This window comes from Musca vetustissima, unplaced genomic scaffold, assembly GCF_032173495.1.
Source record: "Musca vetustissima isolate MV318-11 ecotype Yass unplaced genomic scaffold, APGP_CSIRO_Mvet_v1 utg81016, whole genome shotgun sequence".
Classification (NCBI taxonomy): Eukaryota; Metazoa; Arthropoda; class Insecta; order Diptera; family Muscidae; genus Musca; species Musca vetustissima.
Window position 1 is genome coordinate 18,714 of NW_026884309.1, and position 26,678 is coordinate 45,391.

The following is a 26,678-nucleotide window of genomic DNA, read 5'->3' on the forward strand; positions in this document are numbered from 1 at the left end:
AAAAAATTGACCTGGAGGGACTCACGAATTTTTTTCTATTGAAAAAATCGACCTTGAGGGTCTCATAAATTTTTTTCTATTAAAAAAAAATTGACCTGGAGGTACTCACGAATTTTTTTCTATTGAAAAAATCGACCTGTAGGGTCTCTAGAATCGACCATAGGGTCTTTTTTTCTATAGAAAAAATAAACCAAATGTCCCGACGATTTTTTTTCTATAAAAAAATGGACCAAATGTCCCGATTTTTTTCTATAGAAAAAAAGTAATGACGAATTTTTTTCAATAGCAAAAATGGACCAAAGGCCCCGACGATTTTTTTCTATAGAAAAAATGGAATAGAATTCCCGACGAAATAACAGGACCAGAGGTTACGACGATTTTTTTCTATAGAAAAAAAAAACAAGGATCAGAGGTATCACGAATTTGGATAAACATGGACAAGAGGTCTCACAATTTTTTTTCTATAGAAAAAACTTGAACCAGAGTTTGGGGAATTTGTATCTATAGATGAAAACATGGACCAGAGGTCTTCCGAATTTGTTTCCATAGAAAAGAATGGACCTGACAGTTTTTTTTCTACAGAAAAAATGGACCAGAACTAGAGGTCTAACGATATTTTTTCTATAGAAAAAACTTGGGTCAACGTTCCCGATGAATTCTATAGAAAAAAAATCGATCTGAAGGTCTTTATAGAAGAAAACATGGACCAGAGGTCTTCCGAATTTGTTTCCATAGAAAATAATGGACCTGACATTTTTTTTCTACAGAAAAGATGGACCAGAACTAGAGGTCTCACGATATTTTCTCTATAGAAAAAACTTGGGCCAACGTTCCCGACGAATTCTATAGAAAAAATCGATCTTTTTTCTATAAAGACTGGACTTGGTGTACCGACGATTTTTTCTATAGAATAAATTAACCTGAGTCTCGAAATTTTACAGAAAAAAATGGACCGATTTTTTTCTAAATTTTTTCCAAATTTTAATTTTTTTCCTGATTTGCTGAGATTTATTTCCTATTTCCGAAATTATTATTTTTTACTTACCATAACACTATTGTTATCATAATCCTCCGACAGGCTACTTTTGCCGCTGGCACTGCTGGTGCCAATACCCAAATCACTCAGATCATTCGATTCATCCTCTGTGTAGACCGCCAATGAGGCTAACTTTTTCAAAGCAGGACGGCCAACGCGATCACTTCTAAACAAATTAAGAATAGAAAAATAAAAATTATTTAAAAAAAATCCATAGAAAATAATATCTTAAGGGACTGGAAATGGCGCTTACCGATTTTCAATCATTTCGGAAAATGTTTTCGATTTTCTGCGCGTACGATCATGCTCTTCCAATTCGAGTTTTTTAACCTCTACCACACGATCGATAATGTGTTCGACACGTTTTCTACGTGATGACTTCCAATTGTCCAGGTTCTGTGTGACCACCGTTGTAATTAGGTGTGCGATGGGTAGGGCCCAGCCAGTCAATGAAATGAAGTTTTTTACACAGGTTGCAAAGTTCGGTGTGCGATGTTGTAAAGTGTGCAAGAAGAAGAAGAAAACATGTTAAGAATTGTTATCACTTTGTTTTCAATTCAATTTAAAAAAATAGCTACTGTTAAAAAATTTTTTCAATACTTTTGTTCACAATGAAAAGTGAGGCCAGAAGAAAAAAACGGCACTTCGATGGAAAGAAAGAGAGAAAGTTGTTCGCGTTTTTTGTTTTTCTTTTTCTGATATTTATTTACTTTGCCACATTCAATTGCTTTTAATTATGGGAGGTCTTTTTTGTGTAAAGTCTAAATTGCCTTATTGACTGTCATCAATAATTACTGGCAGTTGTTGTTGTTGTTTATTTTATTTTTTGTTTTCTTTTTTTGGTTTGTCTAGAATTGTTTGTGTTCGGAATATTTAATTGAGTTGTTGTAATTGGTTGTTAATACGCCAAAGAATTTTTGTGTGTGAAAATTTCACCTGAGATCGTTTATGAGGAGGTCTCAAACAGCTTACATTGTATCCACGTTCGTTCGGTCGGTGGCTGTCTACAACTTCAAAGAAGGGGTTTGAAGTTGTTTTTGTTTTGTTTTAGGTTTTCAATGAATATTGAAAATTCACCAGTCTCTAAATTTTATCAATTGTCAATTAGTGATGCATCACTATCACTTGATTATTGATATTCATTGGAAAGCTAATTATTTACCGTTTGAAAAACAACAACAACAAACAACAAACGTAGCTCATTCAGGTTCAAGGTGGAATAATTGGAAAGAAACTGAAATTAGGAAAATAGTGAATGTCTCAAATCAAAAACCCCACCTGGAGGACTTATTGGAAGCAAGGATTTTTTTCTTTAGCAAAAAATCAAACAGAGGTCTTTTTTAATTTTATTCAATAGAAAGAAAAAAATGGACCTCAGGTCCCGACGATTTTTTTTTTCAATGAAAAAAAAAACGACTTGAATTTCTCACGAATTGTTTCTATAGAAAAAGCATGGACCAGAGCTAGATTTTTTCAATAGAAGAAAATCGTCGGACCTCTGTCCCATGTGTGGGGCCTTCAAGTGGATTTTTTCGATAGAACTAAAATTTCGTCGGGACCTCAGGATTATTCTTATATAAAGAAAACCAGTGAGGAAAATAGTAAAGTCGGACGGGGCCGACTATATGATACCCTTCACCACTTTGGGTATATTCAACAGATGAAAAAAAATTGTGATACCTCCAAGTCGATTTTTTTCTTTAGAAAAAAAACCTGAGACCTCCTGGTCGATTTTGTTTTCTAGCAAAAAATCATGAGACCTCCCGGCCGATTTTTTTCTATAGAATTGGGCCAGAGGCCCTAATGTTTTTTGGACTTGATGTATTTTTTTCAACAACAAAGAAATGTTGTTCATCTTGCCCTTTAAATGTTACTTCGATGTTGTACGGCTTTCAAGCAATTGTCATGCTAAGCATAAGTCCACAAAAATTTTTTTTCTCGGCTTTTGTGTTTTTTTCTTCGAATTATGCAATTTCTTTAAATGTTAATGAGAATGGCGTTTCGTTTTATTTCAACTCTCGTTAAAACACAAGCAAAAGACTTGCCGCCGAAACATTACCGCACTCTAGTTCGCTTCGTTTTTTTTAATATTCCACGGATGGACTTGTCTCGTATTTTTCACTTTACTTTCTATGAATTTAAATTATTAAATTTCTATTTCATGTTTCAACATGGTGTCACATCATGATTGTGACAATTTGAAACTGCAGCACGGCAATATTATCAGATTTTCGAATGTAACTTATTTGAAATTTATTTATTTATTTTTTTTAATAAAATTTTTAATTTTGTAATCTGTACATTTTTGATTGCAACAAGCATGAATTTGCCAATAAAAAAATTATTAACTTTTTCTGGTTTTGTTTTTGCATATTATGTTGATATTATGTGCCTCCTGAAGCGGTTTTTCGTCAGCTTCGTTTATCTCTTACCAGCGACGGTAGCATTAGTGTGGGAAAGGAAGTCATTTATTTATTACAATATTGGCATAAAAACGTTGTTTACTAAGTTTTTTTGTCTGTCTGTCGGTGTGGTGTCTGTCTGACCATTCATTCGTTACGTTGATTTATTTAATTGTGCCAAATTGAATTTAATTTTTTTTATTTTTTCATTTACATTAGGGTGTGTACTTGTTTTTTTGCGCATATCTTCATGGTATAATATTGACATATTTTATTTGAATTTTGTTTACGATTATATTTATTAAATAATAGATGCGTGATTGAATTTACAATGGTGTAAATATGTGTCAGCTACAATTTATGGTCATAAGAAAAAAATTTTAAATTGCAAAAATGTACAATTTGAATTGTTTACATATTTTCGAATCATTAATATTCAGGTCAATTTTTTAAAGAAAAAAATTGTCAACGGTTCTTCTATAGAAAAAAATTCTTCTGGACATTTAGTTACAAATTTTTTCAATAGAAATTAAATTGTCATATATATCGTCATACCCAACAAATATTTATACCCTTCACCATACTGTGGTACAGGGTATTATGCATTTGTGCATATGTTTGTAACAGGCAAAAGGAATCGAGATAGACATATGGTTCCTTTAAGGAATATGCATATAATCACTTTCTGAATCGATATACGCATGTCCGACTGTCCGTGCGTCCATGTATTTTTGTTCACAAAGTACAGGTCGCATGAATGATCCGATTTGGTTGGAATTTGGCACAGTTCACTTTTTTGGCCCATAGACGAACCCTATTGAAATTGAAGAAAATCGGAACAGATTTAGATGTAGCTCCGAAATATAGTTTCGTCCGATTTTTTTGTGAATGATACACAAACTCCCAGCATTGAATTAGGTCCAGACTGATGTCTGCGAAGTTTTGTTGGAATCGGTTCAGATTTAGATATAGCTCCCATATATAGTTTCGTCCGATTTTATGTGAATGATGCACCAAACTCCCATTATTTGTCCCATTGGCTCAAAATTTAAATAAGGCCCAGTCTGCGAAGTTTTGTAAAAATCCTGGGTGGCGTAGGGGATGATAGTTGCCAAGCAACGGCTCAGATTGGCTTTAACATTGCGAAGTCCAGGCTTATCTTGGTCCCTCTTTCATCTCAATTGTGGACACTGACCTCCCCGTGGTTCCACCTGGTACCTATTTTCATCACCCGATCAAATAAAGAGCTAATATGTGCCGCGAGTTCACCCATAAGAACTATAAAAAATGGGTTGATCCGTCGGGTTAGTTGCCCACTCTCGGAAAACCCAACCTACTATGAAAAAGCAAGGAAAACGAAAACCAAAACCCCCCTAATGTTGACGATCCCCGCAAACGTATAAAGGACCACGATTTGCGAATCTGCACTTGGAATGTGCGCACGTTGTACAGAACAGGCGCAGTGTTCGCTTTGGCGGATGTACTCAAGAAGTACAAAGCCGATATTATTGCCTTACAGGAAATGCGATGGAAAGGGACAGGAGTAAGTAAATCAGAGATTACGCCCTGTATTATAGCTACCATGAAACGAGACATGAATTTGGCTGCGGATTTATGGTTAACAGGAGAATAAATGACCTCGTCTCCAGATTCACTCCAGTAGATGAGCGAATTGATATAATCCGTATAAAAGCGAAGTTCTTCTACATCAGTCTTATTTGCACCCATGCTCCGACCCATGACAACAATGAGCAGACCAAAGACATATTTTACGAACGCCTAGAAACAGCCCTGGCCATGACATTAAAATTCTGCTAGGAGATTTTAATGCAAAAATCTCCCGATCGAACAACGAGAAATCAAATTGATTATGTTGTGATAGATGGAAGGTATTCATCCAGTGTTTTAGACGTCCGATCGATCCGGAGAGCGAATATCGATTCGGACCATTACCTTCTGGCAGACAACTTACGCACCCATCTTAATGTAGCAGCAAAGGTGCGATCTACCACAACACGGAAACTCGACGTCGAAAGGCTGCAGAAGCTAGCAGAAGCCTACTCCGCTCAACTTACTCAACTGTTTGACGAAAGCACCTCTTGTCCCGATAATAATATAAAAGCACAATGGCCGAGAATTCCCACTCCCTACAAACTGCAGCAAAAGCAACACTTGGGTACCAAAGACCACCATCAAGAAATCCGTGGTACGTAAGGAGTGTTGTATTAACGTTTTGAGCTGTAGCGACTACGTTGGCTAGGTCATGTTGTGAGAATGGATGAAGATGTCCCAGGCCAGAAGGCATATAAAAGCGAACCAGCTGATGGTTCACGCAGAAGGGGAAAGCCAAGAATACGTTGGAAAGATCAAGTCGAAGACAACATCGCCGAAAATGGTCTTTCAAATTGGAAAAACTGCGCAAAAGACCGACGCGCCTGGAAATCTTTTCTAAGCTCGGCTTATGGAACGAAAGTTCTACCACAAGCCAGCTAAGTAAGCAAGTAACACCAAACTCCTAATATTTGTCCGAATGAGCAAAATTTTGTATAACGAATGCAATTGAGGAAAAAATTATGTGCGATAAGGTTTGTTGAAATCGGTTCAGATTCTTATATAGGTCTTATATATGTTTTCGTTAGATTTTATGTAAATGATGCAGCGAAGGGCCTATGTTTGCTCGTTTTACTATCTATCTATCTGGATATTGTAGATATTAACATCTCTTGTATGTACTCAAAATTGTGAAGGGTATCATATATCATGTCGGTCCGTCCGACATTTAAACATTCTTTATTTTGTTTTCTTTTTTAAAGATATCCAAAAAATATTTTTTTTAAAAAATCTACGCCGATTGAGGTACCCAAAAAATATTTTTTAAAAAATCCACGACGATTGAGGTACCCAAAAAATATATTTTTTTAAAATCCAGGCCGATTGAGGTAACGAAAAAGTATTTTTTTAAAAAATCCACGCCGATTGAAGTACCCAAAAATATTTTTTTTTTTAAATCCACGCCGATTGAGGTACCAAAAAAAATATTTTTTAAAAAATCCAAGCCGATTGAAGTACCCAAAAATATTTTTTTTAAAAAATCCACGCCTATTGAGATACCCAAAAAATATTTTTTAAAAAATCCACGCCTATTGAAATATTTTTTTTAGTCCACTCCTATTGATCCTTTGCAAAAATTCTTATAAAAAAACCACACCCTGACGTCATACGACTCACTGCAGGACCATCGAGTCAACATCGTCTAGAGGAAGAGAGGGGAAATGGAAGGTGGGACTTATTTTTATGGACTAATTAACTAATTAAAGACAACAACACCAGATCCATGATCAATATACCCATTTTATGGAACCCAACCAAACAAAAAATTTAAAAATGCACACCACGCCGCAACCATAATGTAGGCTATGATGATTACACAATGTTTCTCCCGATCCATAATAAAAAACAATTGTTGGCTTTTCGATTCGATTCTCTAGCCATACATGGTACACGAATTTCAAAAAACAAAAAAAATTGTAACTCTTTGCCACCAGTATTGAAATTCACGTTTGTACGTGAAGTACAAAAGTAAAAAATAAAAACAGAAATAGTCAATGCGCATGCACTTCGAGAAATGTAACTTCGAATCCGCTGATCCGGTGTGATTGCTGCTGTTAATCGAATTTGTACATTTCTCAGGGAACAATTGTTATTCGCAGCAATAAATCTACTATCCATAAATTCATCCAATGTTCAGAGATCGACGGCCAATCAAGGGGTGGATGGGGGAGAGAAAGGAGATTGGGAGTGAAGTGGTGATGAAAAGGCTCACTTCTTCGTTTGTTATTATTTTATACGTCGTGCGACACAACACAAAAGCCCAACTAAACTACAGAATAATGCATTGGAATACATAGACAGACGGACGTACATGTCGGACAGACAGACACCATGCAACTCGAAAATCAAAAGTGAACAAATTGCCAAACAAAGACCCAGAAATGCGAACATTCGGTAAGTCAGTCTGTTTGAGATGTCAGAGTGTCAAATTGACACCAGCCATGCCAACACTAACCAAAAAAAAACCGAAACACCAATGGAACACATTTCTATACACACGATACATACATGTATGCATGTATGTGATACCAATGTTTTTGATACAGATTCGTGACAAATTTACACAAAACACACAAAATTTTGAAATTCACGTAATCGTTAAAACCACAGAAACTGAAATTGAAAAAAAAAAAATTGGAAACAAAAGAAACACCATTTTTTTTTTTTAAATATTCACACTTCGTATAGAAAGAAGATCATAACCGAGTTTCATGGGCAATTCCACGTACAAAGATAACGACATACATTTATGTATGTAGAGCTATGTACTTATCTTATATTGTAATAGGTTCATGATCGATGGATCAAATGTTGCTGTTGTCGTATTCAAAAAAAATTCACTTTCACTTCAGAATAGATGACGGGAGGGAGGAGAACTCTATTTTGAAGCAAATTTGGAGCTAAGTTAATTTTAAATAAATCTAAAATAATTTTGAAACCAGTAAGGAAAGAAGTAAAGTCGGACGGGGCCGACTATATGATACCCTTCACAACTTTGGGTATATTCTACATATGTATCCTAACAGCCGTCGCGTGTTAGTTATATATCTATATCTGAACCGATTTCAGAGAAACTGCCAGAGACTAATTCACATTACTTCAGTACGTTGTGTCAATCAGCCTAGCTATGGATCTTTTCTAAACTTAATTCAGTACCCTATATTACATGGACTTTGGTGCACCAATTACATAAAATCGGACGAAAATATATATGGGAGCTCTATCTAAATCTAAACCGATTTTCATGAAACTTTGCACACATTATTATAGACGCAATTCAGTATGTTATGCCAAATTTCGTGCAAATCGAAAGATACCTTACCTTAAATCGGATGAAAATATATATATAGGAGGTATATCTAAATCTGAACCGATTTTCACGAAACTTTGCACACATAATTCTAGGCCTAATTCATTACGCTGTGCCAAATTTCGTGCAAATCGAAATATATATAGGGACTTTGGTACACCATTTACCTTAAGGGAACCCCCCCCATTCTCGATTTTTTATTTTTAAGATTTTAAATGGGCTGGTAAATGAATACCAATGCTTGTTAAGGTTTGAAACTTGGCACATATATATTTGAAGATTTAAAAAGGAAGAAAAATAATTTACCAAAATTTGTTGTTGTTGTTTTGTTGTTGTTTTTTGGGTTCAAAGAAAAGTCCATATTTTCGATGGCGGGCATGATAACTCCTCACTGGAACATCGGAATCCGAAAATTCCAACTGTGTTAGAAAGAGGACATGTCTGGCTCTCGTATGAACTAGGATTATTGTCTTCGCACAACAATTAACAAAATGGCGGAACTTTGAAAATTTTTTTATGGAAAATCGCCTATTTTTTACCGCAAACTAAGTTAAAAAATAAGGAAGATCTTCACCGATTGGCTTTATCCTAGTTCATACGAGAGCTACATACTCCCAGAGAAACGTGTCAAAATTTGAAACCGATTGGATTATTAGTTTTTGAGTTATCGTGCCCGCCATTCGTTTTGAGAAAAACGCGTTTAAAGTTTGAGAAGCCCTTTAGCCGTCACTTGATGCTGACACAATAAATCGGCTATATCTTCAAGAGTTCTTGAGATTTTCACTTGACATTTTGTAGGAACATTCTAGAATTAGAGTAGATTCGAATTAAATCAAAAAAATTTTTGACACCGAGAATGGGGGGGTCCCCTTAAATCGGACGAAGATATATATGGGAGCTATATCTAAATTGGAACCGATTTACACGAAACTTTGCACACGTCATTCTAGTCTTAATTCAATACGCTATGACAAATTTCGAGCAAATCGTAAGATATATACGGTCTTTGATGCACCATTTACCTCAAATCGGTCGAAACTATATATTTGAACTATATCGAAATCTGAACCGAGTTTCAAGAAACTTTGCACACATCATTCTAGACTTAATTCATTACGCTGTGCCAAATTTCGCGCAAATCGAATATATATACGGACTTTGGTACACCATTTAGCTTAAATCGGATGGAAATATATATGGGAGCTATATCTAAATCTGAACCGATTTTCACGAAACATAACATACGTCATTCTAGCCTTAATTCAGTACGCTATGACAAATTTCATGCAAATCGAAGGATTTTCAAAGATTTTGGTGCTTCAATTATCTAAAATCGGATGAAAATATATATGGGGGCTATATCTAAATCTGAACCGATTTTCACGAAACTTGGCAGGCATCATTCTAGACATTACGCCGTGCCAAATTTCGTGAAACTTGCACACATCATTCTAGACCTTATTCATTACGCTGTGCAAAATTTCGTGCAAATCGAAAGATATATAGGGACTATGGTACACCATTTACCTTAAATCGGACGAAAATATATGTGGGAGCTATATCTAAATCTTAACCGATTTTCAGGAAACCTAACACACATCATTCTAGAGTTAATTCAGTACGCTATGACAAATTTCGTGCAAATCGAATGATATAAAGGTTCTTTGGTACACCATTTACCTTAAATCGGACGAAAATATATATGGAGCTATATCTAAATCTGAACCTATTTTCACAAAACTTAGCACACGTTATTCTAAACCTAATTCATTAAGCTGTGCTAAATTCTGTGCTAATCGAAAAATATATAGGGACTTTGGTGCACCGTTTACATTAAATAGAAGGAAAATATAGCTACATCTTAATCTGAACCGATTTTCACGAAACTTAACACACATCACTCTATACCTAATTCATGACGGTGTGCAAAATTTCGTGCAAATCGAAAGATATGTAGGGCCTTTGGTGCACCATTTACATTAAACCGGACGAAAACATATATGGGAGCCATATCTAAATCTGAATCGATTTTCAGGAAACCTAACACACATCATTCTATTCCTAATTCAATACGCTCTGCCAAATTTCGTGCAAATCGAAAGATATATAGGGACCTTGGTACACCATTTACATTAAATCGGACGAAACTTTATATGGGAGCTATATGGAAATCTGGCACACATCATTCTAGACCTTATTCATTACGCTGTGCCAAATTTCGTGCAAATCGAAACTATATACGGGAGCTATATCTAAATCTGAACCGATTTTTCCCAATTTCAAAAGGGTTCGTCCTTGGGCCAAACAAATGCGCTGTGCCAAATTTCATATAAATCGGATCATAAATGCGACCTGTACTTTGTTCACAAAAATACATGGACGGACAGACGGACATGCGTAAATCGACTCTGAAAGTGATTCTATGCATATTCTCAAAAGGAACCATGTGCCTATCTCGTTTCCTTTTGCCTGTTACATACATATGCACAAAGATATAATACCCTGTACCACAGTGTGGTGAAGGGTATAAAAATCCACGCCTTTGCAAATACCATTAAATCTACGCCTTTGCAGATTCGCTAAAAATAATGTTTAAAAAAATCCACACCAAATGAGGTACCCTGAATTTTTTTAAAAGATCCACGTAAAAAAATATTTTTAAATGAGTTCCTAAGACAAGTCACTACCAGTATGAGAATATTTTCAGGGGTCCGCTTTAAAATCAAACAGGGTCAAGGGCTATGCATTTTTTTCTTCTCGCTTCCTCTCTTGTTTGAACATATTTTTTTTTTTTTTTTTTTTTTTTTTGGGAATTAGTTTTCACTTGATGCTTTTTTTTGCCCTGTTTTTGTACTTACATTTTGCCAATCCTCTGGCTCCTCTTTGCGCACTTCCTTTATCTTCTTGACTTCTTCGGCCTTCTTTAGTTGCTCTTGTGCTGTTTGATATAAATTGCAAGGTTTAATTTGTACAAATTGCATTGGATTGTAGGGTGGCGGCGGTGGTGTGGGCCTGGTGACACGAGCCTTGGCCACATAGGCTGTGGGATCGGGAGAAGTAATGGACTGAAATAAAAAGAGGAAGAAGAAGAAAATTACTTTAAAATCTTTTCTTAAAAACAATATTAAATTCACAAAAAAAAATGTTGCTTATTCTACCCATTGTGGTGCTGGCACCTGTCTGGCCATTCTCCTTTAGACCCAAGGGGGTGTGTGTCGGAGAGACAGAGTGTTGGAGGGGGTCTTTTTGTCGAGCAAATCGATACGTTCGTGTTGAAATTTTAAATTTACAAAAATCCATTGAATACTGCAGCACTGAGAGCTGCCAACGGCCTGCTAGGCAGTCTGTATGTCCGGACATTGCCAACCGGTAGGTAATACTTAAAGAGATTTTTTTCGTTCTGCGAAAAAACAAACCACTTATGAGCAACACTTCAGAGCAGAGCAAACATTAACCCTTAAAAAGCTGGCATAAAGCTCGGAGCAAACGTGACCACAAACCTAATCAAGCAGAAGAAAACAAAAAACGAAAACATCCACCGGAGGATACCATGAAAATTATGGAAATGGGAGATGACAACAAAAAGAAAAAAACCCAAACATCATATTGCATAAAATGCTGGTTTGCCTCAAGCCAAAGGCCTCTTGCTTCATTGCAGCTCATTTATGCCCGCCAAGACATAAAACAAAAGCAACAACAACAAAAAGTGCAAGTGGAATATGACATTACTTGAAGGAGGAGGTGGTTTCATTAAAGATGAACGACGAGGTCAGGAACAATAGGTTGGGGTAAATTTTTTTTAAAAACACCCAAGGCGAGAATTTTTTAAAATTATTTTTATTGTATCTCCAAGGGCCTGGATAATTTAAAAATTATTATTAGGGTATCTCCAAGGGCCTGGATTATTTAAAAATTACTTTTAGGTTATCTCCAAGGCCCTGAATTGTTTAAAAATTATTTTTAGGGTATATCCAAGGGCCTGGATTATTTAAAAATTATTTTTAGGGTATCTCCAAGGGCCTGGATTATTTAAAAATTATTTTTAGGGTATCTCCAAGGGCCTGAATTGTTTAAAAATTATTTTAGGGTATCTCCAAGGGCCTGGATTATTTAAAAATTACTTTTAGGGTATCTCCAAGGGCCTGGATTATTTAAGGGCCTGGGTATCTCCAAGGGCCTAAAGGCGTGGATTTTTTAAAAATTATTTTTAGGGTTCCTCTAAAGGCGTGGATTTTTTAAAAATTATTTTTAGGGTTCCTCTAAAGGCGTGGATTTTTTAAAAATTATTTTTAGGGTTCCTCTAAAGGCGTGGATTTTTTAAAAATTATTTTTAGGGTTCCTCTAAAGGCGTGGATTTTTTAAAAATTATTTTTAGGGTTCCTCTAAAGGCGTGGATTTTTTAAAAATTATTTTTAGGGTTCCTCTAAAGGCGTGGATTTTTTAAAAATTATTTTTAGGGTTCCTCTAAAGGCGTGGATTTTTTAAAAATTATTTTTAGGGTTCCTCTAAAGGCGTGGATTTTTTAAAAATTATTTTTAGGGTTCCTCTAAAGGCGTGGATTTTTTAAAAATTATTTTTAGGGTTCCTCTAAAGGCGTGGATTTTTTAAAAATTATTTTTAGGGTTCCTCTAAAGGCGTGGATTTTTTAAAAATTATTTTTAGGGTTCCTCTAAAGGCGTGGATTTTTTAAAAATTATTTTTAGGGTTCCTCTAAAGGCGTGGATTTTTTAAAAATTATTTTTAGGGTTCCTCTAAAGGCGTGGATTTTTTAAAAATTATTTTTAGGGTTCCTCTAAAGGCGTGGATTTTTTAAAAATTATTTTTAGGGTTCCTCTAAAGGCGTGGATTTTTTAAAAATTATTTTTAGGGTTCCTCTAAAGGCGTGGATTTTTTAAAAATTATTTTTAGGGTTCCTCTAAAGGCGTGGATTTTTTAAAAATTATTTTTAGGGTTCCTCTAAAGGCGTGGATTTTTTAAAAATTATTTTTAGGGTTCCTCTAAAGGCGTGGATTTTTTAAAAATTATTTTTAGGGTTCCTCTAAAGGCGTGGATTTTTTAAAAATTATTTTTAGGGTTCCTCTAAAGGCGTGGATTTTTTAAAAATTATTTTTAGGGTTCCTCTAAAGGCGTGGATTTTTTAAAAATTATTTTTAGGGTTCCTCTAAAGGCGTGGATTTTTTAAAAATTATTTTTAGGGTTCCTCTAAAGGCGTGGATTTTTTAAAAATTATTTTTAGGGTTCCTCTAAAGGCGTGGATTTTTTAAAAATTATTTTTAGGGTTCCTCTAAAGGCGTGGATTTTTTAAAAATTATTTTTAGGGTTCCTCTAAAGGCGTGGATTTTTTAAAAATTATTTTTAGGGTTCCTCTAAAGGCGTGGATTTTTTAAAAATTATTTTTAGGGTTCCTCTAAAGGCGTGGATTTTTTAAAAATTATTTTTAGGGTTCCTCTAAAGGCGTGGATTTTTTAAAAATTATTTTTAGGGTTCCTCTAAAGGCGTGGATTTTTTAAAAATTATTTTTAGGGTTCCTCTAAAGGCGTGGATTTTTTAAAAATTATTTTTAGGGTTCCTCTAAAGGCGTGGATTTTTTAAAAATTATTTTTAGGGTTCCTCTAAAGGCGTGGATTTTTTAAAAATTGTTTTTAGGGTTCCTCTAAAGGCGTGGATTTAAATTTTTTTCCACAATTATCCACCTCCCCCTCATCCCCTCAAATACATATTTTTGTGCATCACAATGACTTTGTAATGTTGACGGAAATGAGAATTGTTGACAATTTATTTTTTATTGCGTCTGTATAGGCCGATTTTATTGTTTTTGTTGTTGCAAAACAGTCTCATATGTTTAAGAGCGAAGAAAAAGATATGGAAATAATAATTACAAAATATGATAGAAGGCGCAAAGAAGCAAAAAAAAAATCACCAAAGTCAGGTATGGCTATGAAGGTAATAACTAGCTGGGTTGGGGGATACCGAAGAACATTGGGTGGCTGAGGGGAATGAGGAAATTTAAATTTCCATTCAAGAGACATGCTTACGCTTTAACAGTTTTTTTAAAGCAATGTTGATGGTTTGGTTTGGCTCTCCTTCTTCTGCTTTCCACAAACGAAATGCCTCTGGGTGTCTTTGGAATGCCTTGGGCTTTGTCGTCATCATCAGCTTTAGCTTTGAGAAACCTCTTAAGGGTCTATTGGGACGACTTGAAGGCACCATGCTTATTATGATTTTTTTCTATTGCATTGCATTGAGGTGCATAACCCAAACAAAAAATGGATGGGGAAGGGTTTGAGGAGAAGTTCTAGAATGGGTTCTACAGACAGTTTTTTTTTTGTTTCTGAATGACTGAGCTTTGTTGTGATTTTTCTTACAAAACGTTGCCATATTTTTTTGGGGGGACTTTTCTTTAGCATATTTTGTTTTTATTTTGATTACCTAGTTCATTCCATTTCTAAGGGGGGTTTATGACGAAAACCTCAAACATTTTTGGGTGCTAATGGCAAAACGAAAAACCAGCAAGGAATGTAGTAAAGTCGGACTGGGCCGACTATATGATACCCTTCACCACCTTGGGTATATTCCACATATGTATCCTAACAGACGACGCGTTTTTGTCACATATCTATATCTGTATCGATTTCAGGCAAACTTGACAGAGACTAGATATATAGGGACACCATTTACCTAAAATCGGACGAAAATATATATGGGAGCTATATCTAAATCTGAACCGCTTTTCACGAAACATAGCACACGTCATTCTAGCCTTAATTCAGTATGCTATGACAAATTTCGTGTAAATCGAATGTTTTTCAGAAACTTTGGTGCACCATTTATCTAAAATCGGATGAAAATATATATGGGAGCTATATCTAAATCTGAACCGATTTTCACGAAACTTGGCAGACATCATTCTAGACCTAATACAGTACGCTATGCCAAAATTCGAGCAAATCAAAACATTTCCAGGGACTTTCGTTGACTATTTACCTAAAATCGGACGAAAATATATATGGGAGCTATATCTAAATTTGAACCGATTTTCACGAAACTTGGCAGACATCATTCTAGACTTAATTTAGTACCCTATGCCAAATTTCGTGCAAATCGAAGGATATATATGGACTTTTGTGCACCATTTGCATTAAATCGGTCGAACATATATATGGGAGCTATATCTAAATCTGAACCGATTTTAACGAAACTTTGCACACATTATTCTAGACCTTATTCATTACGCTGTGCCAAATTTCGTGCAAATCGAAAGATATATAGGGACTTTACCTTACATCGGACGAAAATATATATGGGAGCTGTTTCTAAATCTGAACCGATTCTCCCCAATTTCAATAGGGTTCGTCCTTGGGCCAAACAAATGAGCTGTGCCAAATTTTATTCAATTCGGATCATAAATGTACTTTGTTTACAATTTTACATGGACAGACGGACGAAAGGACATGCATAAATCGATTCAGAAAGTGATTCTATGCATATTCTCAAAAGGAACCATGGGTCTATCTTGATTATTTTTTCTGTTACAAACACATGCACAAAGACATAATAACCTGTACCACAGTGTGGTGAAGGGTATAATAAGCTTTTGCGTCTGTCATGGACAATTATCAGCTTAGTTTATGGTGTCAATGGATTAGCACACCAACTGCTGGGAAAATGGAAACTATGAATGGCCTTATTTTTATAGATGACCAAAACAAACAAACAATGTTGAAAATTGAAGGGTGTGGGAAAAATAAGAGGTTATAGTTTGGCATAGCAACGAAAATTTCAATTCATTCTGAAAAATATTGAGGCACACTAAATATATTTTTTTAAAAAATCCACGCCTATTGAGGTACCCAAAAAAATATTTTTTTAAAAAATCCACGCCTATTGAGGTACCCAAAAAAATATTTTTTAAAAACACCACGCCTGTTCATACACACTAAGGATATACTTCAGGCCTTAGGATATACTTTAAAAATATATTTTAAATAAATCTACGCCTTAGGATATACTTTAAAAATATATTTTAAATAAATCTACGCCTTAGGATATACTTTAAAAATATATTTTAAATAAATCCACGCCTTAGGATATACTTTAAAAATATATTTTAAATAAATCTACCCCTTAGGATATACTTTAAAAATATATTTTAAATAAATCTTAGCCTTAGGATATACTTTAAAAATATCTTTTAAATAAATCCACGCCTTAGGATATACTTTAAAAATATCTTTTAAATAAAACCACGCCTTAGGATATACTTTAAAAATATATTTTAAAAATCCACGCCTACGATATGATTTAATTTTTTTTAAATCCACGCCTTAGGATATACTTTAAAAAATATATATTTTTTTAAGTCCAAATCTATTGAGGTGCCCTAAAATATTTTTTTAAGTCCCCATCCTTATTTATATATTTCTCAATCCTTCACTCTTTGAAAGGATACATAAATAAACACTTACATTGTATTATGTATGACTACCTATAAACATAAATATCCATGTGAACATGAATCCCATTTTCAAATATAATTTACATTTTCGATTTAAATATAGGTTAAGAGAAAGTATTTTATGACTCACTGAGTCTATATAGATCTCTTCTCTAACCATTCAGCTTCAGTTACATTTTAGAATAAAATATGAATTGAGTACATGGAGAGGAAAAAGAAGAAGAAGCAATAGAAAAAATAAAAATCAAACAAAATGTTGAAAAAAAAATCGAAAAAGAAATGCATAAATAAATTGTATTCCGCACAAATGCATTTGAAGCAGATACTTGAAAAGTCAATAAACCTAGACAGGCGGGCAGGCAGGCTGGCTGACAGTCATCGAGAAAATCAGCCAACATGACGTCGAGACACACACACAGCAGAGCTTAAAGAAGCCTAGGCCAGGGGACCTACAAACATATGCAGATATGGATGTGTGTGCATGTACTACCGGCAGACATCTATGCAATCCATACTCATAAACCATTAAAGTTGTAAAATAATTCTAAAAAAGTTTTAACAAAAAAAAAAAAAAAAACTAAAACTATGAACGAAGAAAGACAGAAAGGCATGGCAAAAGTGAGAGAGGGAGAAAAAAGGTCACTAACAATTGCACGATATGGAAAATACACGATGAAAGTATTTTGTTTCTACTTAGCAAAAAAAGAAAAGAAAAAATGGTGCTTAAGTGCAACATTAACTTGCAACACATATAAGTTGTACTAAGTGTTGTCAAGGGACAAGGGGGAGGGGTGGTATTTGAAGAAGGCATATTACAGCAAGTGTACTTAAAAGTTGAAAATGTAGAAAAATGAAAACATAAAGGACACACTTTCCGTAAAATTACTTTAATCCTTTTGTGGTTATAGCCTAAAAATAATTTTCAAAAAAAAAAATCCACGCCTGTGGTTAAAGCTATATCTAAATCTGAACCGATTTTCAAATCGAATGACATATAGGGACTTTGGTGCACCATTTACCTAAAATCGGGCGAAGCTATATATGGGAGCTATATCTAAATCTGAACCGATTTTCACGAAACTTAGCACACATCATTCTAGTCCTAATTCAATACGCTATGCCAAATTTCGTGCAAATCGAATGAATTTCAAAAGCTTTGGTGCACCATTTACAGAAAATCGGGCGAATCTAAATCTGATCCGATTTTCACGAAACTTTGCACACGTCATTCTAGACATAATTAAGTACGCTATGCCAAATTTCGTGCAAATCCCATGATTTTCAGGGACGTTGGTGCATCATTTACCTAAAATTGGGCGAAACTAAATATGGGAGCTATATCTAAATCTGGACCGATTTTCACGAGACTTAGCACACGTCATTATAGACATAATTAGGTATATATATATGAGAGCTATATCTAAATCTGAACCGATTTTGACGAAACTTAGTACACCTCATTCAAGACTTCATTCAATACGCTATGCCAAATTTCGTGCAAATCGCATGATATTCAGGGACTTTGGTGCACCATTTACCTAAAATCGGTCGAAAATATATATGTGAGCTATATCTAAATCTGAACCGATTTTCAGGAAACTTAGCACACGTCATTCTAGACCTAATTAAGTACACTATGCCAAAATTCGTGTAAATCGAAAGACATATAGGGACTTTGGTGCCCCATTTACCTTAAATCGGGCGAAAATATATATGAGAGCTATATCTAAATCTGAACCGATTTTCACGAAACTTAGTACACCTCATTCAAGACTTCATTCAATACGCTATGCCAAATTTCGTGCAAATCGCATGATATTCAGGGACTTTGGTGCACCATTTACCTAAAATCGGGCGAAGCTATATATGGGAGCTATATCTAAATCTGAACCGATTTTCACGAAACTTAGCACACGTCATTATAGACTTCATTCAGTACGCCTTGGCAAAATTCGTGGAAATCGAACGATTTTTGGGGACTTTGGTGCACCATTAACCTAAAATCGGGCGAATCTATATATGGGAGCTATATCTAAATCTGAACCGATTTTCACGAAACTTAGCACACGTCATTCTAGATTTAATTCTGTAGTCTATACCAAAATTCCTGCAAATCAAAAGATATATAGGGAGTTTGGTGCACCAATTACCTTAAATCGGACGAAAATATATATGGGAGCTATATCTAAATTTGAACCGATTTTCACGAAACTTTGCGCACATTATTGTAGACTTAATTCAGTAGTATATGCCAAATTTCGGGCAAATCGAAAGATATATAGGGACTTTAGTGCACCATTTACCTAAAATCGGCCGAACATATATATGGGAGCTATATCTAAATCTGAACCGATTTTTCCCAAATTCAATAGGGTGAATGAGCTCTGCCAAATTTTATCCGATTGGGATTATAAGTGCGACCTGTACTTTGTTTACAATTTAACATCAACAGACGGTCGGACGGACAAACGGACATACATAAATCGACTCAGAAAGTGATTCTATGTATATTCTCAAAAGGAACCATGGGTCTATCTCGATTTCTTTTGCCTGTTACAAACATATACACAAAGACATAATACCCGGTACCACGGTGAGGTGAAGGGTATACAAATCTCTACCCATGTGATGGCCTCTAAAAATAGAATCGTAAAAATTTTTCGTCGGGGAAAGAATCCGAAAAATATTTCTATAAAATCTTCTAATATTTTTAGGAAATTATATTCTCCCCTTAAAAAATCCTACTCACCGTTTTCCGTCCTCCACTGCTGCCACCACCATTACAGCTGCTACTGTTCGATGTTGTTGATGTTTGTGATGTTGACATTTCCCCATCCATGATCGATGCTGCTGTTCCTGCTGCTGGCAGCTGGGTCAATTCTTCATTTAAATGGGTTGCTGAATTTGCCGCCGTCGACGAGGACTGCTGGTTGTGCTGGACTTCAGATGCTATCAAAGCTGCTGTGCCGGTTGCTGATGGCGAAGTAGAACTTCGCTCACATTCTAAGGGCATTTCAAATGCCGCTCAACTAGGAGGCGTGTTTAGGTGGGCAAATTTTATGTGAGGGGTGGGTATGGGTTCTGTTTTGGATCAGGACTTCCTTTCTATGGGATGAAAATCCTCTTTCCTTTGGGTTTTTTTTAATTTTTAAATAAAAATTATTTCTATATAAATTCGTTTCTCTCTATATTTTCAGATTTTTCGATATTCTCTCTTATTTAGTTGATGATTTTTTCAATAGCAATAAACTTTGGTACGGATTCCGATGTAGCTCTAATGGAAATGGTAACATTTTACAATGACATGGCTGTGATGGCGTTATGGTGGCTGTGACTGTACTTCTTCTTCTTCGTCACTTCGCTGATGATGAGCAGAGACATTTACACAGCAACAAGAACAACAACGACAACAAGGTATAGGGTTACCAATTTCATTCAAGTTGTGTCAATCACCCACGACATATATGTAAATGCGTTTGATATGTTGCGTTTTATTTTATTCGGTGTTCAGGTTATTGTCGTGTCTTTGTTTTCTTTCCTCTTCTTCTTCTTCTTGTTTTCCGATTTTGAAATGTAATCTGAAATGAAATAAAAATACACATATTAAAATTCAATTTTATGTTCAAAACATTTTGTAGGAAATAAATGTTTCGAAAAAAACGAGAAAAAAGGTGTTAAGACATTGGTCGTGATTTGTCGGGCGTGGGTGTCGAGAAGGTGTTAAATCTTCTTATCACGAGGCCTACGCTTCATCGATAAATCGAATGGCAGCGGCGGTTGGCCATAAAATACAACTGTGACAAATTATGAGCGATTAAAAACAGATTAGACACACTTTATTAGTGGAGGAACGGGGATGGGAGCTGAATGTGTTCTCCACAAGCTACAGAAGAAGAGAAAATGCGATGAGTTGCGATTAAATTTTATATACATCTCTATTTAGACATTTAAATAAAGAATTTTGAGAGTTGGGCGCCATTTTTTTGAAGACTAGCATTAAACGAAACATTTTCAAAAGCTAATATATTTCTAAAATTCTTGTTCTCCACAACCTACAGAAGAAGAAGAAAAAACACGATGAGTAGCGATTAAATTTTATATACATCTCTATTTTGACATTTAAATAAAGCATTTTGAGAGTGCCTCACGTTGGGCGCCAATTTTTTAAAGACTAGCATTAAACGAAACATTTTCAAAAGCTAATATATTTTTAAAATTCTTCTGGTAAACCTATTACGAACGCAGATTTGTAAAAATATTTTCTGTGGACTGAGATTTTCTAAAACAATTTTTAAAGGGTCCAGCACAGGCTTGGAATTTTTAAAAACATTTTTTACAGGGTCCAGCACAGGAGTGGATTTTTCAAAAATATTTTTTAAAGGGTACAGCACAGGCGTGGTCATCAGTGACTGCCACCCAAGGTGGGTCTGAATAAACACCCATCTTCCCATCATCCATCAATAGCAATAACAATAATATGCAATTTATGAACTTTATCCGTGCCTCACGTTGGGCGCCAAAATAGATTTTTTTTACAATATTGTTAAGATATTGTTAGATACTTTTAAGATATTTTATAGAAGCCTAGAATAAGCGTTAAGCCTAGCATAAAAATGAATTGTGCTAGGGTCCCACGTTGGGCGCCACATATATATTTTTTAATGTATATGTGGACTTTTAAAAATATTTTTTAAATGGTCCAGTACAGGCGTGGTCATCAGTGACTGCCACCCAATGTGGGTCTGAATAAACACCCATCTTCCCATCATCCATCAATAGCAATAACAATAATATGCAATTTATGAACTTTTTCAGTGCCTCACGTTGGGCGCCAAAATAGATTTTTTTAACAATATTGTTAAGATATTAGCGTAGATATTTTCAAGTTATTTTATAGAAGCCCAGCGTTTTTTAAGCCTAGCATAAAAGTGAATTGAGTTAGGGCCCCACGTTGGGCGCCACATATGTATTTTTTAAACTAGCAGTGTGATAATTCCTAAAAAATATTCTAAAAATATTTTTAAAAGGTCCAGCACAGGCTTGGATTTTTTACAAATATTTTTAAGGGGTCCAGCACAGCCGTGGACTTTTAAAAATATTTTGTAAGGTTCCAGCAAAGGCGTGGTCATCAATGACTGCTACACAAGGTGGGTCTGAATAAACTCCCACCTTCCTATCATCCATCAATACCAATAACAATAATATGCAATTTATGAACTTCTTCAGTGCCTCACGTTGGGCGCCAAAATAGATTTTTTTAACAATATTGTTAAGACATTGGCGTATATACTTTTAAGATATTTTATAGAAGCCTAGAATAAGCGTTTTTTAAGCCTAGCTTAAAAATGAATTGTGTTAGGGCCCCACGTTGGGCGCCACATATATATTTTTTTGAACTAGCGGTGTGATAATTCCTAAAAAAATATTATTTTAAAATTCCACAATGAAAAATAATGGATTCGCATTACAGATGACCCCTATAAATATGTTTTTAATTTTGCGCAAACAAACACGACCCAAATTCCTTCTTTGGCTATTTAAAATTTCTCAAGTTTCTCATTTTTTTTTCAGTCCAATTTCTATTGGAGATTTCTTCGGCTGGAATTTCCTCCAACCGTGTATCGGCAAATGGTGTTGACAATATTTCTTAACACTATTTTACTGAATAGAATTGGCTTCCATTGAAACAATTAAGACCTTTAATTAACAGGTAGAAAGAAAAAAAATAGATTCGAGCGGTGCATGTAAAGAACTTGTCGGGTGGAATGTTGCATTTGCTACAGCCACGAAGAAAAAAAGAAACAGAACAGAAGTGGGGACAATTAACACCATAATACTTCTTGATAGCTTCACTTCTGGCAGATCATGAAAAAGTCATATAATTAGTTGGTCAGTTATGCGGTCCATCCATATAACCTTAGCCAAGACGAACGAACATTAAGCCGGATAAAAATACTCGAAATAATTAGTTGAAGATATATTTTCAAAAAGAAGAATTCGCCACGCTGAGATGTTACGCCGTGAGTTCAACTTCGAGTCACAACAAAATGAGAGTAATTGTCCTCCACAAGTGAAGCACTTAATTCCTTTTTTTTTTTTTTTGTCAGACATATGTGACCCTCTTCTTCTGTTGTAATTTTTTATTCTTGTTCTTCTTCTTCTTTTTGTATGGCATAATAAATATTTCAATTAACATTTTCTTCAAGGCATCTGAACCGACCAAACGAACGACAGCCAGCCATAACAATTTATCTTCATGATTATATTGAAAATTGCTCGATTCTCAGCTTATTCCGTCTGATGGTGATGATGCGCTGATGGGTGTGTATGAGTGTGTGTGTGAGAATGCTTTTTTGCGAAAATTCTAAAGTGAAAAATTGAAAATTATTAAATTATATTCGTACTTAAAGACGAGTAATAATGCCCACAATTGATATGAACTTAAGTGTTTGGGTGTCTGTCCCGCACGAATCCAAAATAGCCACCGCAAATTGAACTTTATTGTGTCGATGCGGTTGAGACTTTGGTGTGCCGAAGATGGGAGTTGATTTCATAGGAATTCATGGAAAAAATCCTTAAATCATATTTTGGCGCCCAACATGAAACTAAGTTAATCAGTTAAATAATTTAATTTCATGTTGGACGGAAAGATATGGATTTTTTATGAATATTCCTTCAAAGGACCTACACATCCGACATTTGTGCTTTATTGTCGATTTTGAATATAGGAATTAATCTTCTAGTAGTCCATTCAAATTATTAATTTAATTCCACGTTGGGCGCCAATATATATCACGCTTTTTTGCACATCAAAAGTCATAGAGAGGAATGTCAGGAAATCAATAGATGATCCACGGAATAATCTGTGACGTTTTATGACAAATTGTAAACAAAATATATCCTAGCCCCACATTGGGCGCCAATCACAGAAATAATTATCTGAACAAGAGCGTGGATTTATATAAAGATTAGTTTTTCTTGATAGATTATTTTTCAAAGACTAACAGAACTGTCAAATGAATTTAATTCACGGTTAGGAATTAATGGAAGACTGTTCGACTAATTAATTTAGTTTCTCGTTGGGCGCCAAATATCATACGATTTCATGCATCTCTAAAACAAAGAGGAACAAAGCCAGAAATTTAATTGATAACCAGCTGAATAATTTGTGCCGATGTAGGACAAATTGTGAGCAAAATATGCCCTAGCCCCACATTGGACGTCAAGCTCAGCAAGACAATCTACAATAATTTTTTAAAGAAATGTTCTTAAAAGATTTTTTTTTCAAAGACTAACAGATCTACCAAATAAATTTTATTCACCGGAATTCTTCGCAAATGATGGAAGCCTGTTTGACTGATTAGTTTCTCGTTGGACGCCAGATATGATTTGATTTCATGCATTTCAAAGACAAAGTGTGATAAAACCAGGATCTTAATGGATAACCAACTGAATAATTTGTGCCGAAGTACGAGAAATTGTGTCCTGCCCCAAATTGGGCGCCAACCACAAAAACACAGTCTGAGCAACATGTGTGGATTTCTTTAAAGAAGAATTATTGTTTAATAAATATTTTTTTCAAAGACTAACAGATCCACCAAATAAATTTTATTCAAGGTTAGGAATTAATGTTTTGAGGCGTCAAATAAAAGTGGACTTTTTAAAGATATTTTTCCAGGCATAGGAGAAGCGAGGATTTTTTAAAGACATTTTTTCCAGGCATAGGAGAAGCGTTGATTTTCTAAACATATTTTTTCCAGGCATAGGAGAAGCGTGGATTTTCTAAAGATATTTTTCCAGGCATAGGAGAAGCTTGGATTCTTTTAACATATTTTTTCCAGGCATAGGAGAATTGTGGATTTTTTAAAGATATTTTTTTCATGGCATAGAGGAAGCGTGGATTTTTTTAAAGATATTTTTCCAGGCATAGAAGAAACGTGGATTTTTTTAAAGATATTTTTTTCCAGGCATAGGAGAATTGTAGATTTTTTAAAGATATTTTTTTCCAGGCATAGGAGAATTGTAGATTTTTTAAAGATGTTTTTCTAGGCATAGGCGTGGATATTTTTAAAGATGTTATTCTAGGCATAGGCGTGGATATTTTTAAAGATGTTATTCTAGGCATAGGCGTGGATATTTTTAAAGATGTTATTCTAGGCATAGGCGTGGATATTTGTAAAGATGTTATTCTAGGCATAGGCGTGGATATTTTTAAAGATGTTATTCTAGGCATAGGCGTGGATATTTTTAAAGATGTTTTTCTAGGCATAGGAGAAGCGTAGGTTTTTAAAGAGCGTGGATTTTTTAAAGATATTTTTTTAAACAGAAGATAAGCGTGGATTTTTTAATGAAATTTTTTTCCAGGCATAGAAGAAGCGTGGATTTTTTTAAAGATATTTTTTTCCAGGCATAGGAGAAGCGTGGATTTTTTAAAGAAATTTTTTCCAGGCATAGGAGAAGCGTGGATTTTTTTAGATATTTTTCAGACGCCTACCAAGCGTGGATTTTTTAATAAAATTTTTTTTCCATGCATAGAAGAAGCGTGGATTTTTTAAAGATATTTTTTCAGGCATAGAAGAAGCGTGGATTTTTTAAAGATATTTTTTCAGGCATAGGAGAAGCGTGGATTTTTTGAGAAAATTTTCAGGCGCCTACCAAGCGTGGATTTTTTAATGAAATTTTTTTCCAGGCATAAAAGGGTGGACTTTTTAAAATATTTTTTCCAGGCATAGGAGAAGCGTGGATTTTTTAAGATATTTTTCAGGCGCCTACCAACCGTGGATTTATAAGCTTATAATTTTTAAGAATTCTTGTCCAAAAAATAGAAGTAGTGTGGTTAGGAATATACGATTCTCTTTAAAGCTAGTTGGATTTTGAAAATTTTTCGAAAAAACGAGGTACTTATGGTGATCTTTTATCCACTTTTTACTGACCTTTGTTCATTATTTTGAACTTTATTGGTATTTACATGTTTTGCTGAGATTGCTTATAGTCTTTTGTTGGAAATCCTTACCCAACTTCAGAATTCTTCTAAAGGCCAGATTCATTCTTGAAATGGAATTTTGTGTCGCTAATTTTGAAAACTTAACGCATGAAATTTGTCGAAGTATTTATTTTGATTTGTCAGGGCGGTATTGAGTGATAATTGATTATTCTTTCGCAAAAAATCTGCCTTTAATACGAATCTAGTATCTATGGGGTTTCCTGTCATAGTACCGTGGAATCATGAAATGCAATACCGATGTAAATACCGATACCGTTTACACCAAAAATATTATAGCTTTGATATGGTTATTCTTTAAGGCTAGGAAGTTGGTTTTTAGCTTTAATGGCTTTAGACTTTTTATATTTTAACTTAATGCAGTCTCATGTTGGGCGCCAAATTGCTATAATTGTGATTTTAAATGTAAGACTTCGTTACCTTAGCAAAGTTTTAAACACAAGGCCTTCGAGCATATCTTTGTGAACCTAACCACATGTTGGGCGCCAAATTTATGATAAACAAATAAAACTTTGTCTTGAAACTTGTAATTTAAATAGCCAATCAAAGAAACTAAAACTCCCACGCACTACTAAAATATTCCTAACAATACATTAATGGGGTAGATTGTCGTCTGTTATTTTTTTGTAAAGATTCCCATCAAAAGCTTAATGCTTTTGAAACTTCTTAATGGGATAAACTTTATAATGGAACATAAAATAAGTGAGTTTAAAGAGCTTTAATTTTTACTAGGTATGTTTTTTTTTAAATTTTCACTTAATGGTGTGAGTTTAACCAATCTCTGATCTAAATCTATCTGTCTCTGTACTAAATTTTTCTGTTTTTTTTTTGGGTTTTAATATTCTATTTTTGGTTTTGTTCAT

The 26,678-nt window shown here is 34.7% G+C and overlaps 1 protein-coding gene across 1 annotated transcript; it reads right to left on the reverse strand.

Moving 5' to 3' along the window:
• Nucleotides 1–1,045: 1,045 nt before the first annotated feature.
• Nucleotides 1,046–19,827, reverse strand: LOC133331293 (uncharacterized protein CG43427-like; the record flags this gene model as incomplete). The annotated part of the gene is made up of 4 exons (XM_061539692.1): nt 19,564–19,827; nt 11,218–11,424; nt 1,290–1,432; nt 1,046–1,202 (listed from the first exon to the last, which is right to left on the reverse strand). Coding segments are annotated over exons 1-4 (771 nt in total), but the record flags the coding sequence as incomplete, so codon positions are not given.
• Nucleotides 19,828–26,678: the final 6,851 nt, after the last annotated feature.